General features: G+C 41.4%; 1 protein-coding gene and 2 long non-coding RNA genes across 4 annotated transcripts in view; 2 read left to right on the top strand and 1 right to left on the bottom strand.

Moving 5' to 3' along the window:
* Nucleotides 1–26,323, bottom strand: part of prdm16 (PR domain containing 16) — a 203,326-nt gene extending 177,003 nt beyond the window's left edge. For both annotated transcript variants that reach the window (XM_086052153.1, XM_086052147.1), the window contains exon 1: nucleotides 26,011–26,323. In XM_086052153.1, the coding sequence (XP_085908279.1) occupies nucleotides 26,011–26,047 (37 nt within the window). In that variant the 5' untranslated portion in view covers nucleotides 26,048–26,323. The remainder of the gene's footprint in view (nucleotides 1–26,010) is intronic.
* On the top strand, nucleotides 510–3,254 carry LOC147152749 (uncharacterized). The gene is made up of 4 exons (XR_015086635.1): nucleotides 510–650; nucleotides 2,684–2,791; nucleotides 2,895–3,016; nucleotides 3,103–3,254. It is a non-coding gene; the product is annotated as an uncharacterized LOC147152749 (long non-coding RNA).
* On the top strand, nucleotides 25,676–27,278 carry LOC147152747 (uncharacterized). The gene is made up of 3 exons (XR_015089622.1): nucleotides 25,676–26,127; nucleotides 26,253–26,447; nucleotides 26,591–27,278. It is a non-coding gene; the product is annotated as an uncharacterized LOC147152747 (long non-coding RNA).
* Nucleotides 27,279–27,646: the final 368 nt, after the last annotated feature.

Genomic DNA, 27,646 nt, shown 5'->3' with positions numbered 1-27,646 from the left:
ATTCACTAGGGTTACGATGGTGGTGTAGTGATGGTGCGGGTTTGACTCACGACCAGCGCCCTAACACCCTGCCACTTGCACTCTCCAGTGCCGCTCCCAAGATAAACGAGAGTTTTGCGTAAGGGAGGGTGTTTGGCATGAAGAAACGAACAAAAAATAAATAAATAGGGTAGGCATTTTAATGCTTTAATTATGATTGATTAATTATATACAAAAGAATTGGTGCATTTAACAAATAACGGATTTTAATCGACCTGGAACCTTTGTTAGTGTACGATTTCCCGGTACACCAATTGCACTGATTTGTGCTTAGCTAACAATGCGACTAGTGGCTACTAAAACAGATAAATCAGATAAAACCGCATTGCTAGGATTAATGAGAAACATATTTCATTTCAACTACCTGATGGAAGCCTTGATAAAAGAGTCATTTTGTGCAAATTGTGCAAAAAGGAGTTTGCGTGCCACCGAAACGCTTCAACCTCTGGTACCATCGACATGAAGAATAAGTAGAGCTACGTCCGTAGAGCTACCCTCAGTGGTTGCCTCCACTGGCGAGTGCTACCCCAATATCACGCTTGTGGACTTCACGCAAACCAAAATAACAAGGATGCTTGCAAATTCCACAAATTGGGAATAATCTTTCATAGGTAAGATTTACTTGTCTCTTTTTTCAATCGTTCGGTTTTAATAGCTCATGCTGCAATGTTCGTAAAAAAAAGTAAATCTTGTGAAAGTCGTTTTAGAAATGAGCATGCTGTGACTTATTTACAGTATTCATGCATCGCCTTTGATCGGAAAATATCCCCGAATAGTGTAACCAGTATTTCAGCTTGTACTCATATCTGGGACTGGTACCATTCACATGCAAATCACATCGTAGCGAGCGCAGAGACCACCACCGGTGTTGTTAGCACGAGCCGTCCCAGTATGATCAAATACCTCGCTCAAAGAAGTGGCTTCAAGACCAAAACTAGCACTTACTAGTACTACAATAATGACAAAAACAAACACACAGTCTTTTTCAAAGTAGATTTCCTTGAATTGTAGACCACTATTAGTGGAAGAAGATAAAGGTTTAGAAAACGTGCTACAGGTAGAGACATCTGATATATAACTTTTCAATTGCCACGCAGAAACCATTTAGAGCCATTATGAAAAAAAAAAAGCCCTAAAAGGGCACTTTTTCTTTGGGTCTGTTCAGTTCTAGCCAGTGCTAGTTTTTATCTACTGTTTACTAATAGTAAAATGCAACTAAAAGCATTTTTTTCTGAGTTAGAAATAGTCACATTCGGTCGTTATACGATTAAAATGTCATTAATCAAAATTAATTAATTACAAATCGTCTAATTCATTAGATTATCTTTACATTATCTTTTAATTGAGTCCCACCCCTATATATATATATATATATATATATATATATATATATATATATATATATATACATATATATATATATATATATATATATATATATATATATATATAAACTAATAGAGACGTGGGCATGCAAAATTCCCCACCAACCCACAAAGAAATTGCAATAGGAATAGTGGAAGTAGCCACCATATAGTTTATAAGTACAATAATTTCTGAATTGCAATGGGGCCGTAGACAGGATCTCACCACTTTCCTCTACTCACTACACTTGCCCCTCCCCTACCCATTCAATTGTCCCTGTCGTTGTGAGGACCTCCCATCAGACTGGTGTTTGTGTATAAATGTGTATAAATGTTGCACATGCTGACTAAGTCCCACATTACTGACCTTGAGGTAGTGGTGGCCTAAAACCTTTAGTACATATGGCAGGGCAACTGAATGGAAAAAAGGAATGGCTTTACAGTCGTCATGACTGTAATCATAAATATGCTCGTTTTTTATGCATGTGTGTGCGCAGAATTGTACATGAATGGCTGCCACACAAAGACTTTAGCTATGACCTTTATGTGGATCATGTACATCCCTTACAGAGGCTGTATTATTTTGGGTGGGAAACATTATACAGTGGCCACCAGTGTGCTAAAATATGGCATTGGGGCGACCTTGTGATTATGGAAATTGTTTCAAAACTTGAAGTCATTTGTTGACTTGAATCCTATTGAACTCCACTGAGGTCCACTCTGAATGCAAGTGCAAGTCGGACAAATGTGCAGAGCTGGGTAATTTAATAAAAATTTAGCGTCCGTTATTTGTCATCCTTCTGTAGTGTGCTTTCATTTGCCTTTTTTTCCTGGGAGGCGGGGGGGGGGGGGGGGGGGGGGTTACCCGTCTATAGGCCGGTCCGCCTCTAATTTCAAACGGCCGTCCGTCAGCGAGTCTAACTAAACTTTCACTGCTCTGTTTGGGTTGTCACATTTTTTAAGTGCAAATTGATGGGATGAAAATATCAAGCAAAAGTTGCTTCACTGTGGAAGTAATGGTTTTGCAAACCAGAGAAATGACTGATGTTTTTTTTTCATTTTGGAACCATAATTTATTAATCTTACGAAGCTATGATACAAAATTAAACTCCAGCTTTCCTTAATAGCATCTTAGTCTTGCAATGTATCTGTTAGCCCATACCGGCCAATGCCACGTGTTCCACCCACACTTCCTGCTTTCTACAAAACCTGTTTCCTGAAAACCATTCATAACATGCAGAAACAAACTTTTTTTTTCACTTTGTGATGTCTTCCTGAAGCCTAAAATTGAACCGATGACCCTTCAATGGCCAGGACTTCCTCTGATGGCAGAAAACCTGCAGAGCCAATTTGATTAACCACCACTCTTTCTTCCAATGCAGCCTCAGGTAATGAGCAATGTCTGGAAGTAAGTGGAGGGGGGGCAGATAAGAGAGGGCTATTGGTGTTTGGGAGGTTGCCCGTGTGCGTGTGTGTGTGCGTGGTTTACAGGGTGCAGGACTCTACAAACTTCAAAGGTTTCATATTGGACATGAAAAACACACGTTATGAAGAGCAGCAGGCAGATCTAATTTTCCTATAAAGGGGGAAATGCAGACAATGAGGAGTTGAAGGTAAACTACTTTTGACCCCACTTTTACCTGTTTAACCCCCACCCCACTCCACTCCTCACTTATTCCCCACTGCCTTCCTCCCCCAGTGCTCTCCAGATCTGATTAAGGCGCATCGGAGGGAGCCCTCACTTGTTGACGAACCTTGTCATGACAATGAGAAACACAAAGCATGACCTTCCTTAAATTGGAAACGGATCCACCGTGGAGGAATCGGAGGAAGAGTGAGAAATAATCGAATCAAGGCTGTTGGGGGCAGTGGGACAGATATATCTTATTATTGATACTTTCGTACCGCCAAGAAAGAAATTGATTATCGAGACCGCAGGAACTTTACACCAGAACGAAGAACTTTTGTGGGGCCATAGTGTGCTTGGGCCGTGGGCTCTATGGCCTAAATTTAGTTACGAGGTAACTTATTGGGACCGAAAGAAGATCCTGCTCAGGAGGTAGGTCTCTCGCTTCAGGAAAATTTGGGGCAGGATCTGAAATGCTGAACATATCGGATTGGATAACTGCTCATCATTGTTTTTCAGTCAAAACATTTGAAGTCTACAGGTGTTTGTGTGTTGTATGCAGTCTTCCTCACTTGGGATTGTGATGCTTTGGCTGCATTAACACCTTTTGTTAACTTCATAAACCTTCAAAAGCCCTTGCGATGCCGACTCTTAAATAAACGACTGCATCATTTTTCTTGGAAGCACACTCTCATTACTGCTAAAATGAGGATCAAAACACAAGGACCATCACTATTTGGGCAATTAAATGTCTCCCATGAAGCCTCTGAAAATGTCTTGCTCCAAAAATGGGAAACAGAAAGGTGCAAATGCGGATCTGTTTCTCGCCAAGACAACGTATTCTCTCCAGAACAAATACAGAACAAATGTGTCATTCTGCTGCGTTCCAAGGGGCTAATTATCTGCGGCGTCATGTTGTTATTTTATTGTTTTTCTTCACAAGGATGCCAGCTAAAACAATCTCTGTCTTGGTAACCGTGCTCTAATGGATGGAGAAGCACTTATATTCCGTCACTTGCTGGCTGCCAGTATTGGGCACTTGACTCCAAATTCAGAGTCACGCGTTACGAGGTGCGTGCAATGAGCTAACCTGCATAAAACGCCCTGACTGTAAAACAGAGACAACTTGCAGCTAATCATTCAGACAACCACTCATGTATTGTATGTGAGGGTCACCTGGGCCAAGAGTGAGAATAATACATCCTGTGATATGATATGTCTATTGTCGCATATACTGGACACTGGACCCGGGCATACTAGTGGTTCAGCACCTGCGGATTCCCATATTTGTGGATTAAAAAAAATATATATATATTGAATTTTTTTTTAAAATTGTTTTTAAAATGTTTTTGGCGAGTATTGTTCCCACCATTTTGCATGGAAAACGCATAAGTAGGTTTAAATACAATTACGTATTTTTTTAATTTTTCCAATGCATTTCAGTTGCCGTCAATTATTATTATATATAATTATATACAACTGTGGATTTTCACTATTCGCGCTGGCTCGGTCCATATCCCCTGTGAATAGTCCACTGTACTTAATTTTAATAGGAGGCCAATATCTCAGCCATTGTTATCCAAGATCAGGGGTTTCCAAGTCCGGTCCTCATGAGCCCCTGTCTAGCCTGTTTTATACTGAACCCTGCTCCAATATTTCTGATTCAAAAGATCAAGCTCGTTATCAGGCTTGTGCAAAGTTTGCTGATGACCATTTGAATCAGGTGTGTTGGAACAGGGTTGCATACAAAACAGACTGGGTAGGGTGGGACTTGGAGAACCCCGTCCAAGACCACCTTGTCTGTGAACTTTTAAAACCCATTTGAAGACACATTTGCATTGTCTGGCTTTTGTCCCTACCTGAAATTTTCATCTCTTTTCAGGTGTCTATTGTATATAGTGTTTTGTGTTAATTTAGTGATTCCATTTTGTTGTATCATGTTGTAAAGTGCTTTGTTACAGCTCTAGCTGTTATAAAAGGCGCTATATAAATAAAATTGTATTGTATTGTATTGTATTACATTGGCATGTACTACAAAATAGTTTACCCCTGCTTTCGTGCAGGGGGTCCGGATATTGGTCTGCACGGTCCTATGCCGTGTTTTTAGGTGGTATATGCTTCGCGTTTCTGTGCTCCACGTCTCTCTGCTCTCAACGAGCGCCATCGTCTGAAAAAGGATGTGACGTAGTGATTTTCTTCTTTGTGACTTCAGCTATCGCCGTTATTTCCAGTAGGGCACCCATGTAGCCTTTTTAGACCAAAAAAAACCAACAACAGTTATGTGAAATGTTCATTTTTAAAACTTAGTTATTGCGGGAAAGTATCAGCGTTCAAACAAAGTTGCAGGAAAGTGCGATTTCACAGGATTTTCTTGATTATACATTAATAGTTGCGATCCTGGGGGGGCTGGTACACACATACTTTTAAGCAATTATGCAATTAATCTATCGATACATGTCCAAGGATGGCCATTTCTATGCCTTTCTGTGACTGTTCCAGTCTTTCTGTTTCTCTGTTGCTGATGACACTCTAAACTCAGAGGCCACTTTCCTATGAGAACATTCTGACTGAGAATGTCGAGGTACTGTTGATCAAATATTAGGTGAAGTCTTGGTCTCGTGATGTCAAAATATGAACATCTTAATGAAGTGTATTGTTTAAATACCAATTCTTATGGAACCAGGAAATATATTTGTTAGTTGATCCATGGATGGAACTACTGTTGTGAACGTTGCCATTCAGTTTGTTGTTGGCAAAAACAAGTTGTGCAAAAAGCACTATAACACTGTATAGCTGGACATGGGCATTCACCATTAAACACTGTATACATAGATACACTGATGATGTAGTGGCACATTCACCTGCCTTCAGTGCAGTAGGTTCAGTTCCTCAGGGGTCATCTCTCTACTGTATATATGCTGAGATTGGCTGGCGACCGGTCCAGATGCATAGATGGATGTCTAAGACACCGTTCAGCATCAAAATGTGTTTCAATTCAAATTATAACTCTTAACATTTTGAACAAGAATGAGGAAGAGTTTACCTAAATCAGAGCAGGCAACCTTTTGTGGATACTATTTGTAGTGTCCTAATAACTAAAATCAGATCAGGTTTCTGCATTAAACGTGAAAAAAAAAAGATCAGATCTGTCTAACGTTTGAGCAACATAAGTGGACCATTCTCTCTCAGGGTGTTCTTTTTCCTTAGAGCTAATTAAAGTAGTGGTGCCACAGGGAAATGCAGCAAATGGGGAAAGTGACTGTCAAACTTTATTTTGAGCAATTAAATTCAGCACCGCATTGTGTGCCTGAATAAAACAGGAAGGAAGTCATTTAGCTTAGCAGCCAAGGGACTGTTTGGCAGATTTGTAAATGCTGTCACGAATAAACGTAGTCAACAATAGATTAAGAAGATAGTAAAGGCTACATGGGAAAAAAACAAGGGGACGGAGAAACTGTGCCTACCTCTTGTTGTCTCATCTGGCTGTCTGTCCCCCAAGTGAGAAAACGTGCCTATGCCCCAAACATGCCGTCAGGACAGTACAGGAAACACACATCCAGACATAAATTGAAAGGCAGCTGCTATTTGACACTGTCTGATGTGTAAATAAACACCTAAGAGCTTTCCAGCCAAACAAAACCAATTTCCCAGGCTCTACAAACACACTTGGACCATTGGCCTTTTCTTTTCTTTGGAGGAACCGCTCAATTAATATGTCACCACTAGTCATGACCACAAGACCCTGCTCAAATAAGTGGGCCACTTCAGCTCTGGCCTCTGCAGAGAGACGGACGGGTGAGGAACACAAATTGCCCTCTTTAGTGCAAAAGAGTCATCCAAAGAGCCAATAAGCTGTAAGCGAGCACCTGCAGCACTCAAAATAAATAAATTGTCCTTTTTCTTTTTCTTTTTTTACCTCATTTCACTCTGCTTGCCCCCTAATTTACTCATGAGCAACCTGTGAAAACAATTGTGTTTATCCAATTTCATCATCCTATTTCATCATGTACAGTGTTCCCTTGCTACTTCGCGTTTCGGTGAGTGCGGATTCACTCTATCGCGGATTTTCATTTGTGAGCATAACTTCATCTATTGCAATTTTACCTCACCATTTTGCTAAGTCCTTCTAAGGAAACCAGCCGAGAAATGTAGACTTTTATTTTTCATCGAAAGCATGAACATTAGGGTCACATTGGGAAATTCACTCTGACTCCAGTGCACTACTTCTGAGAGTGTGTGTGTTCGCTCCAAGCTGCTTCACTCGGACTGGTCGGAAAATCAAACCGTGATTCGAATTCAGAGTGCCCCCCAAGAAAACGGAGCCCAATGCAGGCAGCACAATTGTGAGCGTTTGCCTCCGACAGCAAACGAGGACAATGAAACGTCGGCGAATGGTTAAAGTTTGTCTTACCTTAACTAGAATCCTGTGTCACATTGTAGCCAAAGGTACAATCATGGTGGATTAATGCGCCTTTTAAATCCTTGTTGTTGTTTTCGTGCAAAGCGAAAGTTAGTTGCCATGACTATTTTCGGCAGAAGTGCTTCTTCTTCATTGTCTTTAAAAGAAGGGAGAAGAAGACGACGAGCAAGAAGAGGCAACAGGAGTTGTGGCAACTAACTTTCTCTTTGCACAACAACAAGAAGTATTTAAAATTTAAATTAAAATATTGTAGTTTCGGCAAGTAATCTGAAAATGTGGCAATTTTACTAGCAAAAGTGCTCTAATTTTTGTACAGAATTCTACAAAATTCTCATGAGAACAGGCTCGGCTATTTCAGCTTTGCCAAGCGATCTTTGCATCAAAGGCAAGCAGACACAAGAAACTGCATGAGCTGGACCTGGTTGTGCACGTACAGTTGTGTGTGCGTGTGTGCGTGTGTGTGTGTGTGTGTCCCTTGGCAGACCCAGATGGCAGGCGGGTAGGCGGCAAGGTGGGTCAAGCGGACAGGAAGCGTAGGAAGGGAGAGTTCTGGTTACGGGGATCAGACGGCGGGATGAACTGCACTCAAAGCGATCGCCGCTACCGTAGTCAAGGTGCTGGTTACACTACTAATACACACACACTTAATACACACGCACACACTTATATATATATAAGTGTGTATATATATATATATATATATATATATATATATATATATATATATATATATATATATATATATATATATGTATATATATTTATATATATACATATATATATATATATATATATATATATATATATATATATATAGAGAGAGAGAGAGAGAGAGAGAGATAGATAGATAGATAGACAGTTAGATAGAAATAAGAGAAAGAATGACTCACTGTGTTTTGGAAGCCCCTTCCCAGCCTGGTCCCTCACTCAAGTCTGTCCCCCAAGCAACAACAACTCACTGTTTTTCTCCCCGTGCTCTCCCAGGCCATCGAAGCCTCGCCGCTATTTTATAATTTGCCCCATCATTCGTCGCCCGTCAGCAAAATGGGCGTCCGTCAGCGACGGACCGACGGAATACCCAGCTCTGCATACAAACATTCATACATACACATAGTCCACCTCCCCTGCTTCAAAGCAAATCCACTTAAAAGGCCTCATATTCACTGCCAACAGCCATCTTTAATTGTTTAGAAGGCATCTCTCCACTGATGAAGACCAGACCATAAAAAAAAAAACAGCCACCTATCAACTACATGTTGCCTCTAATACTGACTTAATAAAACAGCCACCTTCTCCCTGCATGGCCGTAAGAGTTCGTGAAGTCTCACACACAGAGAAGGAGGATAAAGGGATCAAGTGCGTTTCCTCACTAAACGATTAAGATGCAAATGATACGGTGATACACATGAAAAAGAAGCGCCGAGTGCAAATAAAGCCATAACTGTGTCAATGAAAGATGACAAGCAAAGCGGGAAGCGTGTGGGCCTGCTGCTAATTTCCCGCCCTGAGTGCGGTAATCTGAGGGGAAGATTAAGGTTGGGGAGTTATTCTTGACTATTTTATTAAGAGGCGCTTTAGGCGCTGGAAGAAGGGGCTTTAGCGCTCCTCCAGCAGCGTGCCATACAATACAAGACAAACATTTGCTGTTATTGCACCAAAGTACTCTCAGATGTGCTGGGTCAGGCTCTCGCCTTGTGCTGCAGAAGAACCCCAAATCAAAGTTCCCTGCTGTTTTGTGAAAAGAAAAAAAAGTGCCCTTCTCTTCCGGGGATCCTGCTTTTGGCAACTGTGAGGTGTCAAAAATAACGGCAATGTATCTAAAGCAACTTTTGTTTTATTAAATGGGGATATAGGGGCGAACGGAAAGCAAAGGTTTCACATGGATTGTCACATTAAGTTTGATCATGTCTCACACTACTCTTGTGTTACAGAAGTCGATCAATGGAAAACAGGGCAAAAGAAAATGTTTTTTTCACTAGCCTCACCCCCTTGCCTCCTTTGCGTGCTTTGTAATTGCTTTGCCATTCTTAAACACTTACAGCTCTTCTCAGTTCTGTTGAAAAACAAAACGCCTCTGTGAGTCCATGTGTATGCTCATCCGGAAAATGAGGAGAAACACATTTGGGAAGACACCACTGCACTGAAGCAATGCCAGTGATCGCGCAAACAAAAAAGAACGGGAAAGTGAGGACATGGACTTGAACGGCAAGACCATTCAAGTGCATGCGGTTGTTGGAATACCATCTCAAGTGACACTCACAAATCTTGGGAACCTCCAGTCAAATGCTCAGTGGAGACAGACGAACCGCAGAAGTGTTTGAAACTCTCATCGAAACACAATTTACGACGTAGCTCTTCCCCCGTGCTTTTTGAGAGGAAGAGAAGATATGATGAAAGTTGATGAGGAGAGAAGTAAAGAGCGGCACGCACAGGACAACGAGAACTTGGGATGCTTCTTCCGACAAAGTGTAAAAGGAAGGTCTTGGCCATTTGAGGCTTACAATCAACCAGACAGAATTCACTCTTAATATGGCAAACCTTATGCGCATTGTCACCGTCTTGTCAGTGTCTTACTTATAATAGCTACAATGACCAAAAGTACAAAGGCATCTAAAGTTTCAATTAAAATACTGTAGGCCTACATGTAAAGTGTACAAGTGGAGTCTCCTGAAAAACCACTCAAACATTTTTGTGTGTGACTCGCTGCATGACATTTACTTTGATGCTCATTACGGCCGAAATGGCAGAGGAATCAAGCAGCCCAGTTCATGACATCATCACATGTCCTGGAGGTGATGATGTGTGAAATGTAGGGCAGGGCAGCTGCGGCTGGGGAAAAAGCAGCGAGCAGAGAGATACTAACAATGTCCAGACTGCATAATAAGCAACGCCAGTGAAGAAATGATGACACCATTAACCATTTAGCTTCACGCCAGCCTGTTTTTCCCCCCCCACATGTTCATATACAAAATCCACTGATAAATCGAATTACTTTCATTTCACCTTTCGACTGGTCAAAGTAATCCCAGCTCAAGTCAAACTCTGCCTGACGAGTGTAACAGGTCTAGGTGTGTGTGGTACATGTACCATCCAATGCAGCCCGCGTTGTGCTGCAGTCAGCATATAGACCAAGCAGGCACATCTTTGCTGAGTATTCATTCTGTCACTCTAAATGCATGGCAATGGCCCGCTCGCTGACAAACACATTTATTGGTACATAAGTCTCTGTTCTGTACGACTATTTTTAATCACCAAGGGTAAATTTTCTTTTCACTACATTTGTGACACATGTGTAACAGATTCCCACACATGCAAGTACGGCAAATCCTAACAGGCTGTGATGGCTTTGTGACGCCTTGTTCAATTGCGGCTTTTCCAAACACTGTTTATAATTTCTATATTGTTTCTTCCGGCTCTAATTCCAGTCTGTACGGACTGCTGATGTTACGACATGTAGCAAAGAATATTTCCCGTTTGGAAAGGAACATGTTACTCGTGGGGTCAAGTTGGGGTTGTCGAAAATTTCATCACAGGCTCCGTCATTGGTTTGGTTGCCCTCAGACAAACAATTTTAACCGTGAAACTATATACGTAAATATAGACACTCTCCATATAACTGCGTTAAGGTCACTGCATTTGATTATCATCATTTATCACAAACAAACGGATGGATATCTTGCTTATCTCTTTTACTCATTCTTTTTTTTTTTTTTTTTTTTTTTTATTGACCAAGTTAAGTTTACTGCTAAAACGTGTTTGGTTCAAGATACACTGCATCATGCAATGTTTCGTTGTTATTTAAATGCAGAGCGTGTCCTTTGCGCGTATGGCTTTGCCTACTAGTATTTCCAAGCTTTCCAGGTTTTATAAAAGGAGGAGGCAGGCCTTAAGTTCAGTGGCGACAATGTGAAAGAGCTACTTTAAGTTTAAATCTATAAATAATAATAATAAATCAAAATAATAAATTTATATTGCTGGCGTCCGGCCAAAAGGTTGTACCTCCAAAATGGTCACTTTTCAGAAGACCCCAAAAATGGCAAGTTTGTTCAACCATTAGCATTGCATCATGAAAAAGTGCAAGCCATTTCCTACACTATGATTGCTGATTGGTCAATAATGTGTAAAAAAAAAAAAAAAAAAAAAGGAAACATCCACGCGTGTGGAGTCAATCGATTTTTGAAAAATTATGAAATCACTAAAATGTGACTTATGAGGTTTTGGAGCGACGCCAGCGACATGTAAAATTGCACTTAAATTGTCTGATAGAATAATTCTTCTGGCTTGTGCATGTTGCTATATTTCATAGTCAAAAGCAATTCACGGGGAAGCTTTGCCGATTGGCGGAACACTGGGCCTTGTCAGGTGAACCTACGCTGAAAAACAGTCAAGTTCACCATGTGGAGAGAAGGTCCGATTAATAACTGATGCTCAGAGTCCCGGAGGAGAAACGTTCGCTCACGCGGATGCGAGAGTGTAATAGAGCTATTTGTTTTCCTCAGAAAGCTGTCCGAGCGCCCTCGCTGGGATCACCAGACGGCACAAAGGCCAGCTATGAATTGGCCAAATCCTCTGGGGCAGGCTATTGATTTGGCCTGCAGGCGGTAGAAAGCAAATATGCAATTAATTAGATATTTGTGTTTCGACGGGTGAGTGGATTAACACTGCAGCAACAGCAAGTCAATCTGCATTCGGTGCTGTGGTCAAATTGTACAAGCCATCGCACTCAGGTTTCGTGGATAAGATTATACTACATATGGAATAGATATAAGTATTTCTAACATTTTGTTGGGGTCATAGTTCCTGTACAGGAAAGCGTAGGTTACAATCTGACAAATATGAACTGTTAGAGGTGATGTCAACGGTAATGGCAAATGTTTTGGTACACCTGGTCATTAAACCCAAAAGACTGTAAAATTAAAACTATTCCCGGTGACTTGCAACATCTCAGCTATCCAAAGTGTCTTAGATGAATAACTTAGAAAGAAAGAACCCCTGGATGGCTAATTCACTGTTTGAAAGATTTAAAGTATCGCAATGCATATGGGCATAGGTTGTACATGCTAAACTTCCTTCAGCCCGTTGCACACATCCACGCCATTCCCTCGTCAGCATCTCCATTTTCAACAAGAGCAGTTTGTTGGGGTCAGAAAGCAATTTAAAACCTCTATAAATGAGAGCCTAAGCGAGGGAGGAGTGAGACGGGATGGAGAGAAAGAAAGAGACGAGGCAGTGGGAGAAGAAGAGGATGAGGAAGAGGGGGGAGGGCCTGGCTGGGGTGTCAGCCATCAAAGCGGGCCAGGAGAAAAGAAGGCCAGGTGCTGGTTGTGGGAATGTGCCGTCCGTGCTCGCAGAGAACAGGGAGCTGGTGGGGGCAGCGGGGTGGTAATTAGCCAAGCCTGAAGGAGAGAGCAAGGGAGAGCGGGTCCTCCGGGGCCCGCGGGGATAGCCCCTCCGAGAGGATACCATTTGCACTTCTACAGGAGCCGCCAGCCTTGGGACACAAAGAAGGGGAAAAGGGGAACTATGGCATCCTTTATCAGGCCGGACAAAGACGCCGCATCTTTTCAAAGGAGGCTGTAGAGAGAGAGAACTTCCAGTGTTCTAGAGGAGGAGAAAAACAGAGGGGAAGAAAGAATCCTTGGACTGATCAGGAGCGAGAGAGTGTCAGTGTGTGGGTGCGGAGCAAGAAGGGAGGTTACGGTCACGCTGTGACCCAGTCAGTCCTCCGAGGCATCAGAAATCCACTCATGTCCACCCCCTAAGCCCCCAACCCCACCCACCCAGTCTACACAGACAAAGTTACTCAACTTGATTCCCAGTGCACCAAACATGCAGCCTATTTTCAGCATTTCAGTCAGTCATCGGTTTTCCAGGCATTACAACGTGGGTGAAGGTTGATTGACAAAATGCTAGATGAGCAGCGGATAAGGACCACCCTCCACTTTTGACAATCAGGGCATCTCAAGAGATTTGCCCTTGTGTCGAGTGAGGGAAAGTGGAGGTCAGTGACATTACTTTTACCTGTTTGCCGTTGGAAGACGGCTGCACGGGAGGCTGAATGGTGGCCTTTGAGGCTGTTGGGCTTTGTGGCCCCAGTTGGAGAGGAGTCTGACAGCTTCCGCTGAGTGGAGGCCAAGGGTCAGACGGGTCATGTGATAAGGCATTTCAGACCTACATTTAGGGCCTCTTGGTGAAGAGGCTTCAAGAGCCTCAAGATCCCGCCCTGTCCCTCTTCTCTCCATCTCCTCTTCCTTTCTTTGCTCTGTCCCCACTCTCTGGACACAAAATGCCATTTGTTGTCCGTCAGTCAGTAGCACAGGGCCTGGGCCGGACTTGGTGCTGAAAGCTCCATTCACACACCCTCTCACCCAGGGATGTTTTTGCAATTCAATATTTTCACACGCAGGCTGCTTCGTCGTTACTTTGGAACCGTACACTTGGCAGGATGAGGTTGGGGGCCTCTGGGACAGAGGGGCTGAGAGGTGGAGAGGGGAGATGGAGGGGGTCAGCACAGAGGAATCCTAGTGTCGGGAAAGGGGAAGACTGCGGCGCCTAATGGGCCATCTTGAAATGTTTTAGTCAAGACCCCTCCAACATCTACACACACAAACAAGTGCGCACACACTCATGATCACACACATTCCACCCAACTCATCGCTTCAAAACCAATCTGACTTTGGTTTAATGAGGGGAGGGGGGCTCTTATTTCATCCTTCATAATCTTTTAGCCAGTAGCGTCATTCTATCCCAACAGAGGCTTTCCTCCATCAGCAACACTCAGACTGTGTAGCATCTTTCAGGGTCTGTTTACACCTCAAAGGCGTTTTAGAGCCTGAGCACACAAAACATTTAAGTTTGAGAATGATTGTCTGTGAAAATTGGAACCATGCAAGTTGAGGAGTCAAGTATTTCATAACCTATAAAATAAATGAACAATGGCGGACTGCATTGCTGCTGTTACAGTGTTTCTAAAATAAAGTCTACACACCTCTGTTCAAATGCTCCAGGTCCTGTAATGTCGAAAAATTATGCCAAGGTAAATTGTTTCAAAACTTATACCACTATCAATAATGCTGTACAACGCAAATGGAAAAAAGAGAAATATTTTCAAGGGGAAGAAAAAATAAACAATTGAAATAAGGTGGTTGCACGTCTTCTGATTACAGATTCAACAAATCACATTCAAACTCATGTTAAACAGGAGTCAGCACACTCCTGCCACCATGTAAAGTACCTCCGATTAACCCGTTTTTAAAGTTCAGATGTTCTAGTAGGCTTTTCATTAATGTACTCACATCTTTCATCACAAGCCATGCCCGCAAAGAGCGTCCACAGCATCAGAAAGATCTCATCAGTCAGGAGACGGTTGCAAAAAGAATTTCAAAAGCATTCAATATTCAAATATCGATTCAGGATTCAAATACGGAACAGTGACATTACCAAGAACTGGACATCAATCACAAGAATGATTAAAATACAAGAAGAAACTTGGTCAGGCAGGCTGCCAAGAGGCTGACAGCAAGATTGAAGGAGCTGCAGAGATTTGTACTGGCTATTTAGTGCATGTGACAACAATCTCACTCTTCCTCATATAATTGGGCTATGGAGTAGGGTGGCACGACCAAAGCCTTATTTTACAAAGAAAAACATTCAAGCCTGGCGACATTTTGCCAAAACACACTTGAAATCGCCCACACGCAGGTGAGGAAACCTGTTATGCTCCAGTGAAAAAAAGCTTTTTGGTCACATTAATGGTGGGTAGACATTTTATACCCACTGTATATTTGTAGATATCCAGTAAAGTCTTCATTGCATTAATTACATTAAAAATTTAACAAAAGAGTATGGGAAACATCCCCTTGAATAGGACTTGGCAGAAGAAGCAGTTATGTATTCACCAACAACTAGCTTGGCATGCATATTATGGCATTTCTGTCATTTTGGCCATCCATGTGAACAAGTATATATATTTTTTCCAACCATGTTGCTGTTAAAAAGAGAAAGTTTGTAGTTTATGACTGTGTTTGTCAGTTTTTAATTCATGTTGATCAATGGTACCTCAATTGTTTAAAAGTAACACATACAGTACTTCACAACTGCAGCGAGAGCCTAGGACCAAAATTATTTTTCAGTGGATTTAATAGTTAACAACATATTTAAGTCTTGTAGCCCAGGGTATCTGCAGGTTTAAGAAAGTTAACACTCTGCAAGACCACATCCCTCAAATTTAACAGCTGTTATTCAATGTAAATGGCCAATATCCTGTCAATACTATATCGCAACATTTGTATGTACTAATGTATACAACCCGCTGGAAGAGATGCTCATTAATGCAAAGTACCAAAATGAAAAGCAACTGAATGGTTCATCTAATTGCCATCCCTGTTTTGTTAAAATGCCAATTGGTGTAAAATACCTTTCAAAGTTTTTTTTTCATCATTTTTGTCAATGACATTTGCAAATCCTTTGAACGGCGGATTAACAGCATAAATTTCATTTTTCAGCATAGTTAAGGCCTTAAATTTGCAAAATGAATCTGCGAAAAGCCCTTCACATCAAGAAATTTGTTCAATTGCTATGAATGATAGAACTTGTGTGTACTGAGAGCACACACTTAATACTGTCCCTTTATCTTGTTCACCGCATTCGACTTATTTGAATTGAAAAACACTAGTCGAGGAACTTTCCTCTGGGGGGGTTCTGTAATCAACATGCCAACAGCTTTCTTTTCTAAATAAATAGCAGCCAGTTATATGGGCCTAATTACGTTGCAGCGTGGAGGAGCTAAGAAAAGAAACTTACATCAGTAATGTAGGAGAGCCAATTTTCATGGAGAGCGGCGCCTTAAGAGAGGTGCCCAAATAAGTAGAGACATTCATCTGCGAGCTGACACCCCACTTCCGCCCTCCCCTCCCTTCTCTGCTGTCCATCATAGTCACAAAGAAAGTTATCCCAAGTATTAAACAAATAGGAGGTCTGCTGAGGCCTACGCTCTAGCGCCTGGCAGGGTCACCGGATAATGATAGCTCAATTACTGTGAATCTTCTTGTCCGCCGTCTGGCCAGTACAAACCCCGCAACCGCCCCACCCTGAGCGACAAATTTGTCAAACCGACCAAAACGACGGGCCTGACAGTGTAATCGCTAACCGTCCGCGTCGACATGAAAGAGGTCTTTATCTGCCCAAATCAAAGAACCTGATCTGTGAGAGAAAAGGGGCTGGGGGTGATGGCCGGAGAACAGAAACATCCCACTCGGCCCTTGTGAGACGCGGAGATGTCTCTAATCCGCTCTAATGAGACACAGCGAGCCCATCTTTGCGGTAATGATGAAACCCGGTGAGAACGATAGTGAAGAGGGAGGGAAAGAAAAGCAGAAGAGATAGAAGTGAAGATGGAGCCAAGGCTTTGAACTGGCGGCTCGATGAAAGGGAATGGAGGCTGAGGGAGTTGAGAGCCATGCTGCCTTCACACACTGTGGGCTATTTAAGGGGCAGACAGACAAACAGCCCAGGGGAGGGCAGTTTGTCTGCTTATCATATCTGGACAGGATGAGCATCATCAACAGTGCCAGGCTGTGACTGAGGACATGTCTACACGTACACGGGTATTTTGGAAAACATATTTTTCTCTACGCCAGAGTCTGAGAAAATCTTCATCCACAAGAACAACACAAAACTCAACGTGAAAATATATTCATAATGCAATTAACACTTTGATACACTGAACATGCTACACATACAATGATAGATTTCTAACGTGCACAAAGTGAGTGGAGATAAAGTAGATGCTGATTTTCAGAGGTGGGCATTCAGTCAGACTGACGGACCGGTCCGTCACTGACAGACGCCCGTTTTGCTTACGATTGACGGGACACCTTATAAAATAGACGGACGGAGAAATGAAGTGGGTTTTCATCTTTCAATGTAATCATCACTACTAACCACGTCCGTCACTGACAGACCGTTACGTCTGTCATTGGTGGATGCCCGTTTTAGTGACGTTTTTGTGGGGGACCGACTGACGGACCAACAAACTTCTGACGGACTGACGAATACAGTTCAGTTCGTCACGAAAAATGACGGACTGACGAATGACGGACGGCTACCCTGGCCGCTGACAGATGACGAATGACGGACCAGCAAAATTTTGTAAAATGCCCACCTCTACTGATTTTCCACTGCACAGTATCAACTCGATCCTACTTGCTCAGGATAGGCGGCGGCGGCATGGTTGATTTTCCACTCCAAAATAGTTTAGATGCAAACTGCAAAAAAGGATGCAGCATTGAACACACCAGTCCGAATGGGACACATTATCAAACAAAAAAAATTGAGTAGAACGATTGTGTCCGGTTTTATCTGACTGTTGCTCACAATAAACGCACACCAGCTTCCGTCCGGTGCCGACTGTCGGCCACTAGTTTTGCTGCAATTCAAAACGTGAATCACCGGTAAACGGTTTCACAAAGTCGCAGCTGGAACAGCCACATGGATGAGCTTTTATGAAACAGAAACATTTTTTCAGCATAAGCGATACCTAGCTGGCCAATTTGTTTTTGATTGTTTTTGCCGTTTCCTCTTCTTTGTGGCCATTTGCTTAAGTACAGTAAATTGAATGTGAACCCTCAAAACTTGATACAGAGTCAAAGTTTTTCAGTTGCAGTTTGTCAGCAGACGTGCGGTGTTTAATTGTTCGGTGTGTGGCTAAGAGTGGCCAACTGTAATTTTATCGCAATGGTCCACTTGAGTCGTGTTCAGCTTCATCACTCAGTGTGAAACAGGCTTAAGGGAGTCAACTTTTATTTGCAAGTGGACTAGCCACTGCACGAAAGAAGATACTGTGGAGTATAATGACAATGTATGTATTAACATTCTGCTGATATACTTGTACGACACTGAACTATTGCACGACACTGCATACATAGCTGTTTTACATAATTTATTTTTTTTATTCATGTGTTACATATTTATTCATTTTTTTTAATTGATGTTGATTTGACTATTAACTGTTAGAGAAAGGGTGACCACATTTAGATTCCAGTGTAAGTCCTGGATATACCGAGCATTGAAAAAAATTGCTAAAAATCCATTCATCCGTGAAACGTTACAATGAAGCAGCGATAACGGCAAAAAACCCCCCAAAAAAACCCATCAACCAATCAATCAATGAGAAGCAGTTCACGTCAGCAGTGTGGTATCAACTCGTCAGGAACCTCGGCAATGCACCAGGTAAAAGAAATAGCACCTAATCCGGTGTTCCCAATGGAAAAACAATAATAGTGAGTGAAGCCATGCCGAGCTGAGTAAGAGCTGTAGAGAGTTGGGGGGGAAGTTTTTAGGCGGATGCATACTTACAAATGCTTCCATCAATTGGGAGTTCGTCATCTTGCTTAAAGGCATGTTGACAGGCTTGGGACAGAATGTAAATTAAAATGGTCATAAATTGCAGTCACTCCATTCTAGTCTTGTCGGTGGCGATAAAGGACATTTTAAAATAGCTCACAACTTCCGATACTTGTCAAATGTGTAATATTCGTGAATTCACTATCCAGAACGACATCAATATTTATTAAATTTTTTGGGGGGATGGCAGCACGATGACAGCGGTTAGCATGTTTGCCTCACAGTTCTGAAGTTTGTGGTTTGAACTCAACTCTGGCCTTGCTATGTGGAGACTGGACGTTCAGCCCGTGCTGGGGTGTGTTTTCTCCAGGTAATCAGGCTTCCTCCCACATTCCAAAAACATGGATGGTAGGCTAAGTGAAGGTTGAATTATCCATAGGTACAAATGTCAGTGTGATTCGTCATGTGTCTATATGTGCCCTGAGCTTGGCTGACGATCAGTCCAGGGTATATTCCAGCTAATTTCGAAAGGTTACTGGGATACTTTACAGTGACCCTAATGAGGACAAGGGTTACAAAAAATGAGGGATTTTGTTTGAATTACTTCTGGTAGTTCTGGATTTACACCGGTCACAGACAAGAGAAAAACAAGTCCCTACAAAACAAGTCAAACATTTTCAACTACACAAATATTTTTCGAGACAGAGAGATCGTGCCACTGGGCACAGGGGATTGAGGATCAAATGAAAAGAGCAGAGTCAGGACAAATGAAGAAATAAAAGAGAAAATGGGAGAAAGAGGGTAAAAGTGACCTGGCTAATACCAAACAAATCGGGATTAGACCCAGATAAGACCAGTCACAATGCTAAGAAACCCCGGGACACCGCGACGTGGAGGGAATCATGAGGGCTCCTACAACAAGCTCATTAGGACTCCACACATTCGCCCCTCGTCTGGCAAACAGCGCACACCGCTTCACAGTGGGTGGTGCAAAACCCATGCCAGATACTCACAGAGAAGGAGAGAGAGAGAGAGAGAGAGAGAGAAACTTTGCCATAATCAGTGCACCCTGGAAGTGAAGAGCTATTTCGTGTGGTATGACACTCACAGAAGTGTTGTATTCTTAGCCTAAAGCTGCTAGATAGTAGATAGTAAACTGCCAGGCAGAGAAATTGCTCATCATTATCTTGAATCACCACATAGTGTTCATTGAATGCTTTTCGGCTATTTTTAACAGAGTCTGGCCCATTTGCCAAACTGAAGGTTGGGGGGGGGCACTAAAGAAAACATCAGGGAAATATCTGAAACTGCCAAATGATGTTTTCACAAACACGGCAGATGAGGTCATGGAGCAAGGCGGGGAGGAGGAATATTTGCCAACTGGATAATGTGAGGTCAGCGTATCAGTGGAATGAATGGGATTTGGGGCCATGTGCAAGAGCTTAATGGTTCATGGTATTTGCATGTCAACTCAACATACAACTTGCAACTGCACCAGACTGCAGAAGGAAGAGTGTGTGTTCGTGTAGGTGGTGCCCACCCATCGTTGTGCCACACTGAACAAGAGTCAGAGCCGTGACAGGACCTCCATCACCAACACACACACATGCACATGTGCACGCACACACGCACGCACGCATGCACACACACACACACGTAACCATGCAACATTACCAACTCCTGCTGTTTGGATGACATTTACACTCAACCTTTCCAGTTTGTGATTGATCGAGGTTAAATCCTATCATTCCCTCTAAATCTGTCGACTCTAAGGTGTGTGCGTGTTGCGTGTGTTTACGTGTGTGTTCACTCACTCAGCATATTGGCACATTACTTTGAATGTGCAATTAAACGTCACCACAAAATGGACAGCTGAAATGTTTTCGAACCATCATTGGGATCATCAGTCCCATTCATCACTTAATGATACATGACAGGGAACATATTTAAAAAAGCATTTAACCAACACTCATCACAACATTTGGTGCACCTGCAAAACAATATATACAATAATAGAGTTGCCACAATATTCCAATTGATTATATTACTACTGCACATAAAAGTCAAAATACAGCGGGGCCTTGAAATGAATGGCAATGGCATTAATCAGTTCCAGCCTTTCCCACCAAAAAAAACCCAACAATGTTGTAATAAGTTGTTTTTATGTAAGGAAACCATCCTTCTATGATATTACACTTTACAAGATGTAATTAAATGGAATTTAAACAAACAGTTTGCACATCATGATTACATAATTCCTTATGGCATCATGATTATATAATTCCTCTTCCGGGGGCAGTATAATACAGACATGCAGAACCTAAAAGAGATTCACAAGTACTGTAAGTGACTAAATAAGCTGCAGAAATATTAGTAGTAGTTTTTTTTTTAAAAGGAAAAAAATATATATATATATTGTTTGTCTTTATGTGTTGCTGCGCTCGATGTGTTCAAATATGTGTTGCTGAAAGCTTTAACAATGCCACATAGAGGCTATTTGTTATCCCGTCTATTGATTTTTCCATTGTCCATAGCATTTAGCTGAATGTCCTTTCCCAAGCCAAATCTCTGTGATTGTTTTCAATTCACATGATGTAATTCTCTTTGTTTTATGTTTAGTTTGACCGTTTAATTTAACAGTTTGAAGCTTCTTGCTCACCATCTACCAAACTGTTGCTTGTTGTTAAGTGACTTGAGTTCACTGCCTTCATGCGGTACTAGTGTCTAAAATGTTACCTTGCAATTCAAAGCAAAAAAAAAAAAAAAAAAAACAGATGAATGACGGTATGAAACACAAAAAACTCAAAGGCACCACTATTTTTTAAAACAGCTCTCAGTATGTTGTAGTGCAGTCTTATACCACCAATAATGAGCATACAGTATTGTGAAATGAATGCCAGAATTTTTGTATTACATCTCTACTCTTGATATTTTGTGGATGTACTTGTTATTCAGACATTACTGTATTGTCTCAAGTGTTTTTTGGTTTTGTTTTTCTTACATTTAAAACGGTACATGTGTGACCAGTTTAGAGTCCCCCAAATCTATCGTGGGCGAAGCAGCAGCACCATTAAAAGAAGAGTGACTGAATCACTATGGAAGTATTTTCCTGGAGACAAACAACATCAGGGTATGAGTAAGAGCAGAACAGTTGTAAAAGCAACTAAAAATATACTATTCTAATAAATGCAGAGCCAGAATTGAGAGCAGGTGAGTCATCATTCTCTCATATTAGAAATTGTTCTCTGTAGTAATTCAGCCAAAATTGAAGGAGACCACAAAAGCTTATACAAAAGCGAGAGTAGAAATGAGACCTGCACATTTACTTATAGTTGGAAGAGTCTGCTCTTTCAATCCATCTACAGTTATGGTTACATAAAGCAATTCATCTGTATTTGTATCACTTTATGTGAATTAAATGAAGACCATATGCTACAGAACCAGACACTAGATTGACTTTGGACTAACTGGAACTGCGACAAAAACTTAACTCAAATTTAAGAAAAAAAAGTTTCCCTTTGAGAAGTTACAAAGTGGCAAAATCATTGTGAGGTTTAATATGATCCAACAGATCAGAACACAACAAGTGTGTATGCGGTGAAGGAGATTTTATTAAGCAGACATGGAAACAGATTTTTTTTTTTTTTTTTTAGAAATCCTCTGGAAACACATTTGGGAAGTAGCCTTTAGGCCTCAAAGTCCACAATCAGCTCAACATAACATGAGCAGATGTGACAGGATGAGGAACATGCGCCCCAACCAAAAAAACTAAAATAAATCAAACTACAATATAAAAGGTTTGGTGCAATAAGGTCCAAGCGAGCACTGATGCAGAGATAAGCCAAACTTGTCAGTAGTTCAGGGGGACAAATAAAATGAACGTGCTTGCTTTTCAGGCAGCCTGTTTGTTTGGTTGGGTAATTATTATTCATTGATTACAAAATAAATCTCTTTTCATCTGTCTCTGCCAGCAATGTATGGTGACAGGCAGAACAATTAAATGTTCTTCCTTTAGTCGGCAGAAGGTACAATAACCGTGTGTATCAACCTGTTGCCATGGAATAAGTCGTGGCTTTGTTCAAGTAGCCTATATCAGCTTTGTGTTCAACTAAACAGGCTCAGACTTCAGATCAAGTAAGTCAATGAGTAAACGGAGATGAGATCATCATTTTTTTTTTTTTTTTTTTTTTAGTATTCCTACTTATTGAACATTTTTGTTTGGTGGTGTGCCGTGAGATTTGTCTAATTTAAAATGTGTGCCTTGGCTCAATAAAGGTTGGGAAACACTGCTCGATCCTAACTAAATGACTCCAATGTTTACAAAGACGCAGCGTGATATCAAGCATGAATGCAGCATCATATGTACTTTTGGTTTTCATTCTGACAATATAACCAGTGAAATCCAACACTATAATGACGATGACCACAAGCTGATCAAATAAAACATAATTTGCAAATCAAAGTGACTTGTTACATTACTGACCAAAAAAATCCATGCCAAATCCCCCTTCACTCAACAACGCGTGAAACGTGTGTTTGTGTGCGTGTGTGGACTTTGAAGTGAGGCACATGAGCAAGTGAGAGATGGGAGTCTTCAGCCAGGATTCAACACTGAATTTTAAAGCGTTGTGGCCTTACTCCTGTCAAAACAATCGTCAAATGAGCGAAGTTCAAGACAGCAGCTACACCTACAGTAATACTGTGCTTAAAACAATCAGGTAATAGTATGCAAAAAGTGTCACAAAGTGTGAGGGCGATGGGGGGGGGGAGTTTTGTGCACATTCAGCACACATGCAAACACGCACAAAACACAAGACATCAATCTGCATTTTCAATGGCACTTGTCCTCTTTAGAGTCACGGGTGAGCTGTAGCCTATCCCAGCTGACTTTGAGAAAGTGGTGGATAACACCCAGGCCTGTAAACGCAGGACAACACGAAACATTCTAAATGTATTTTTAGCTACTTAAGGTACTACTGACAGACTCCGCAACAAAGCAAGCTATATTGCCAAACAGTAATGATTGTTAAGTTGCAGCCACAGTCATTGAACACTTTCCTGTTTATTTCCTTCAGGTGTGTATAAATTGTGTGTGTGTGTGCGTGTGTGTGCGTGTTTTATTCATAGGCATTTTAATGCTCTATTGTAAATATTTCATATGTGTGTGTCAATGTATCTGTACACACACTAACTAACAATATATATATATATATATATATATATATATATATATATTATGTAATATGTAATACATAGTATAGTATGTAATAGTATGTATATATATATATATATATATATATATATATGTATATATATATATATATATATATATATATATATATATATATATATATATATATATATATATATATATATATATATATATATATATATATATATACACACACACACACAGAGTGTGTGTGTGTGCGTGGAGGTGTGTGTGCGTGTGTGTGTGAGGATCAATAAATGCATTTAATCTACACACGCACACACACGCACGTGGAGGCAGCTGTTTCCGGAGGATCACGGCCTTTAGCTTGAGGATGCATCTATGGAGGGACTTTCGTTCAAAAAAATAAATTGCTTCAAAATAAAAAGATTTAGCAAGTCACACACATGTGCACGCACGGTACATGCGCAACTGACTATTCAACATGTCCCATTCAATAGTTGCGCTCCGGAAAATGGCCTTTTGTTTGCCATGTTCGCTGTCTATTCTTGCTGATCGGGGGTCTGTGGAAGGAGGGCTGCCCAAAGCCTGGTATTTGTGTTCATTAGCACCAGGATCAACAGACTATCAACTCGGGCTGTTTGCAGATCAGGACCAAGTGCACACTGTTTGCAAGGAGCGCTCTGACCGACACGTTTAAGCAAGCAGACCAATTAGCAATTTCCTTTTTCTTTGTGTCTTAAAACTTCAAAAGTGTCTTAATACGACAACAAGGAAGAATGTGGCCTTAAGAAAATATGGGTAACGATTTATCACGGTCTGTGGGTAAACCGGAAAATAATCTTCACTTATAACATTAAAAAAAAAAACTGGAAAAAAATCAACATTACGTTTGTTGTATGTATTTTTTTACAGTATTGGATTAAATGTATAACGCTCCGCAAAATTAAGTCATCGAGGGAAACATCAAATGCCGTTAATTGGCTATTACAGTCTGACAATGTTATAAGGTATATCGAGGCCTGTCAAGAATGATAAACATTTAAAAATTCAGCATTTGAAATAATATGCCAACATTAAGTACAAGGATGCATAATTATATTTTTCTTAAATTTGGGGCGTGTGCATATGCGTTGAAATACAATCTCACAAAGACACTGAGTGGTTGCCAGCAGGCCTACACAATTAGGCCACTTACTGTATATCATCATCATCATCATTATTGGGTCATCACCTTCTTAATGAGTCGCGTGAATAAAATGATCACAAAGGGTGCAAGGAAACAAGCGGATAAAGTATCCGAGCCTCGAGAAAGAATAGAAAGTAATATAGGCTACATAAAACAACGATAAGCAAGGTCGATCTGCAACGCCAAATATCAAAACAGAAATTTGTGCTTGTTTACATCTCTCTTTGCACTTATTGATTGACTCTCCCTCGGGGATGGGAGGGCGGGGGGGGTTCCCTCCGGGTAAAAAAAAAAAAGGGGGGGGTGCATGCATGCACACCGAGTGTTGCAAAACGAAAGAGGCACAAAATATTTAACCCCCCACCGCCCTTTAAAAAAAAATAAAATAAAATAAAATGCACGCCTCGGGAAGGAAATGGCCATTGCCGTGGGACAGCACCACAGCGCCCACTATTACACGAGTTGGGAATGATGTGATTTCACAAGACTTGGAACGGCTCTACTTACAAGAAGAACATTCGCATGCATTTCGGTAAGTTTCGCGTAACTTCCAGGAACCAATAAAGCAAAAACCTCGAGCTAGAGGAAGGAGCGAATCTGAAAGCTGCAATCACGAGCGCAGTGAAGCACCGGCGTCAAAGTTTTGCGCAGGGAAGCAAACACCGCAAAGTGCACACAAACTAGCCCGAGCAGCCGCAACGTAGCGTCCCCAAAAAGTTTAGCAGTGTTGCCAGAGTTTCGCGCCCCATCTCCGCGCTATGACACCGGACAGGGACGTGCAAGTAGCGCTACTTTTTTTTTCCTTCTTTTTTTTTTCAAACCGGGAAGGAAAAGACCAAAAAAAGCGGGACCTACTTTTGGCCAGTTTTCTCGCCCTCGCCTTGGATCTCATCTTGTCGCCTTGTAGATTCCTCTCGTCGTCCACCGTGAGCCCAGAAGCAGCAACAACACTATCTTCATCTCACCAGCATTGTCAGTTTGGACACCTTCGCACATGCGCACAGCCCCATTCAATCTGACACCCTCGCTGGGGCCAAAAAACTTTCCAATGTATTCATCATCATCACTTTTTTTTTGTCCTATCGTCTCCCCTTTAGATCACTTATCTCTTTCCCTCCTCCTCTACCTCCTCCTCCACATGCTGCTCTCTCCTCACACTCGCACCTTCTTCCCCCACACCCCCACTCAGCCCCAGCTCCCAGCCCACCCAGCTCCGTTGCTGCCAGCACCCACTTGCATTTAACTCAAGGCGGCGACGTGCTCCTCTGCAGCCGGCCCGTGCACGCCGCCAGGTAAGAAGTCCATTATTATTATTATTATTATTATTATTATTATTATTATTATTATTATTATTATTATTATTATTATTATTATTATTATTATTTCGTGTAATTCATCGTTTTATTAACACGAGCTTGTGTTCATTATTTTGCAGACTGGTTGACAATCAAATCTGGCAACAACGAAAAGTGTTTGTTATTGAATGGACCTCCGCTAATTTCTTGTGCGTGTGTGTAGCAATGCAGCAGCCAGCAGCTGTTTGACGCATGCATGCCCCCTCCTCCTCCTCTAAACCCAAAATTCTGTGAGCTTCACAGTAGTTGGTTTGACGCAAGTACAGTAATACATAAAATCGAAAATTAATACAGTAAAAAAAAAAAAAAAAGAAAAAAAAAAGAAGGTGCATGCAAGGGAAATGGACTGCACGCTTTGTAAGCATGACTCTGCACCTGTCTGCATGTGTGTTTGTTGTTTGTGTACTGCAGGCACTATTTGGCTTCGACTGGGTCCCAAAGTACAGGTAATGTTGAACTTCAAATATGACAAAATGTAGAATGGAATGCAGAATGTCTTTTTTTCTCCCGAGTTGCATCCATGACGGAAGTGGAATTCTGATCATATTTTGACATGCAAAGCTCTTATTGTTGTTATTGTTTATTTTTCGATTGTTCCATGTATAGCAAAATGTGAGAAAGGTCTGTCAGCGTGCATTTGAACCCGAGCGCGGTGGGCCGGGCTCCACATGGTGCCTGGGCCTGTAGCCTACATGTCATATGGGAATGGTTTCCGTCTGGTTTTGGCTAAATAAAGGCGGCTCTGTGTTGGAGCCTATTAAAGATCTGCGATGATGGAGCGACTGCAGTCTGCTGGATGGCGCACACATCCATTCACTGCTCACTAACCACAACACACCAAATGCATTATGCAAAGATTTTTATAATAAATAATAACGATGATAATAATAATAATAATAATAATAATAATAATAATAATAACAAATAGTAGTAATATTAAAAGGTATATTAAAAGGTACACAACAACAACAACAACTACAACAACAACAATAATGATAATAATAATAATAATAACAATAATAATAATCTATTTTAGCAACTTGACATTACTCATGGATTATGAGTAGGAATACCCACAGTCTCATCAGAAAAGGTCTCAAACGCATTGCGCAAAAATTGCCCGGGGATGTTTCGAA

The sequence above is a fragment of the Filicampus tigris genome, chromosome 1 (assembly GCF_054856515.1).
Source record: "Filicampus tigris isolate MCC_2025a chromosome 1, RoL_Ftig_1.0, whole genome shotgun sequence".
Classification (NCBI taxonomy): domain Eukaryota; kingdom Metazoa; phylum Chordata; class Actinopteri; order Syngnathiformes; family Syngnathidae; genus Filicampus; species Filicampus tigris.
Note: the sequence above shows the minus strand (reverse complement) of the source record. Positions and strands in the feature narration are given on the sequence as shown.